At 48.0% G+C, this 2,026-nt stretch overlaps 1 protein-coding gene across 1 annotated transcript; it reads right to left on the bottom strand.

Annotated features, from left to right (window-relative positions):
- Positions 1–236: 236 nt before the first annotated feature.
- On the bottom strand, positions 237–1,655 carry LOC131228729 (3-oxo-Delta(4,5)-steroid 5-beta-reductase-like). Its single transcript, XM_058224582.1, has one exon. It carries the CDS (start codon positions 1,601–1,603, stop codon positions 479–481), a length of 1,125 nt encoding a protein of 374 aa, XP_058080565.1. The 5' UTR covers positions 1,604–1,655; the 3' UTR covers positions 237–478.
- Positions 1,656–2,026: the final 371 nt, after the last annotated feature.

Raw genomic sequence — 2,026 nt, 5'->3', positions numbered from 1 at the left:
GAAAGGGAAAACATAAATTTCAGCCTGATCCAACACTTTTGTGGCCCCTAATAAATTTTTAATGGTGGGCACACTGTTTTCTGTGGTGTGGTTCTTTTGAACTTTGGATCCAAAAAATTGGATGGACGGCGTGGATATAAAACACATACATCATGTTGGCCACGCAGCGCCAAACACAGCGACATACCACCAGACGAGCTGTCGTTTTCGTTATCTTCCTATTAAAAGGACAAATATCAAAGCCAAACGCAAGGATGCAGTGACGTAGCATATCCCACTAAACAAGTAATGAAGGTAGAAAATTGCAAAAACAGTCCAAACTCGCTTTCAATGCAAGATAAACTACTCTGGCACTGGGCCACTATCTGTAGTCGCAACACGCCATAACCAAAGCCCATCGAATGATTAAGACTCAGGCCTAATCCTGCCCACTAGCTAAATCACACCATGCTGGCCCACCCGATTTGCAAATCTGCCCTCATGTTTTGGGAAGAATATTCATTTCCCTAAGTCTTTCTATCCATTTCCTTAGACTCTTGAGCGTGTCCACATACCCCAAAAACCCAAACTCCCTACTTTTGTTCATACTACTAACATGTTGAAACCCGAAGTTCATTACAGCATTGGAAGCACCAAAACATGTAATCTCTTCCAATTTAGTCTCATGTAGCCCATTCTCTCTTACAATGGCATCCCAAACTCCTCCCTTCTCTTTCATTTCTTCCACCCAATTGAATTCTGCGATATCCCCACATGGCGGAACGGGCTCCACACCGAAAATCTCTGATAAAACGGTCCAAAAAGCCTTCCACGTGAAAACATCGCCGTTGGTGCAATTGAAGGCTTGATTCTTCGCACTGTCTGACACTGCGGCCCATATCTGTTGCTGGGCAAGTAGGCCTGCATCGGACGCATCACAGAAATGCTCCCATGTGTACCTACTCCCCGGATACCGGAACGGTGCACCCTCTCGACGGCATATCAACGCATACGTTGCTAACGTGAGCAGCATGTTGTAAATGCTCCTCGATGATGCGCCTATGATTATCGATGATCGGTGGACTGACCATGTAAATGCGGGCGAGTAAGAGGCGAGGAGGTCTTCAAGAACGTAGTAGAAATTGGGATATGGGAGTCGGGTCATGTTCTCATGGAACGGTGGATCTGAAGGGCCTGCATGGTCTAGGTCGGGACCAATGTAGTGCTTGGTCCCGGTTTGGAGGGTTACATGGCGGAGGCGAGATGTAGTTGAGTTGGATGTCAATACATGGAGGACATTAGACAACATCGATGAGTTGGTGGCGATGTTAGCTTCTTCGTTATCGTGTGCCTGGAGGACCACCCAAAAGAGGTGGGTCACATGTTCAGATATGATGGAGAGATTTTTACATGTGTCATGAGGATCGAGAGCATTGAATTGGATGTATAGGTCAAGGAGGGAAGGGGAGAACCAGGTTGGCTTGGGCCGCCGAGCTGCTCCGTAGACCTTCCATGGACCGCCGAGTGCCGTCGGCTTCTTGAGAGCCTCGGCCAGGCTCAAGCCAGCCATGCCAGTTACCCCAACGACTAGGGCTACGGGTGTTTCGGGGGTTTCAAGCTCCATGAGAGAGAGAGAGAGAGAGAGAGAGAGAGAGAGAGAGAGAGAGAGGGAGAGAGAGGGCTATTCTGTAAGGATGGCTTTGGACTCCATGATAAGCACCTCTTTATAAAATTCGGATCCTCTTTCAGCCACAGTGACAAATCTTCTATCCACCACAAGCACAAATCGCGTCTTCCTGCGTCTTGATTGGTCCACGTCATTACTGACTGTGGGGCGCGGCAATACCTCGTGCCCATTCCCAGCTGGAGACGGGCGGAAGTTCCTGCGCAAGGATTCCGCGTGGGCCACCACAATGTTTGTGGGAAAGCCACTCCGTCAAACCGTTTATAGAGCTCATGTATCCAAAACTTAAATGGGTCACACGAAAGGAAACAATAGAGATTTAGTGACCACAGTTGAAACATTTATATGGCCACAAAAGTTTTA

This window comes from Magnolia sinica, chromosome 16 (genome assembly GCF_029962835.1).
Source record: "Magnolia sinica isolate HGM2019 chromosome 16, MsV1, whole genome shotgun sequence".
NCBI classification, from domain to species: domain Eukaryota; kingdom Viridiplantae; phylum Streptophyta; class Magnoliopsida; order Magnoliales; family Magnoliaceae; genus Magnolia; species Magnolia sinica.
This window is presented reverse-complemented; position numbering and strand designations above follow the sequence as displayed.

Coding starts and splice junctions, on each gene's coding strand:
- LOC131228729 (XM_058224582.1), bottom strand. CDS start 1,603: ATGGAGCTTGAAACCCCCGAAACACCCGTAGCCCTAGTCGTTGGGGTA.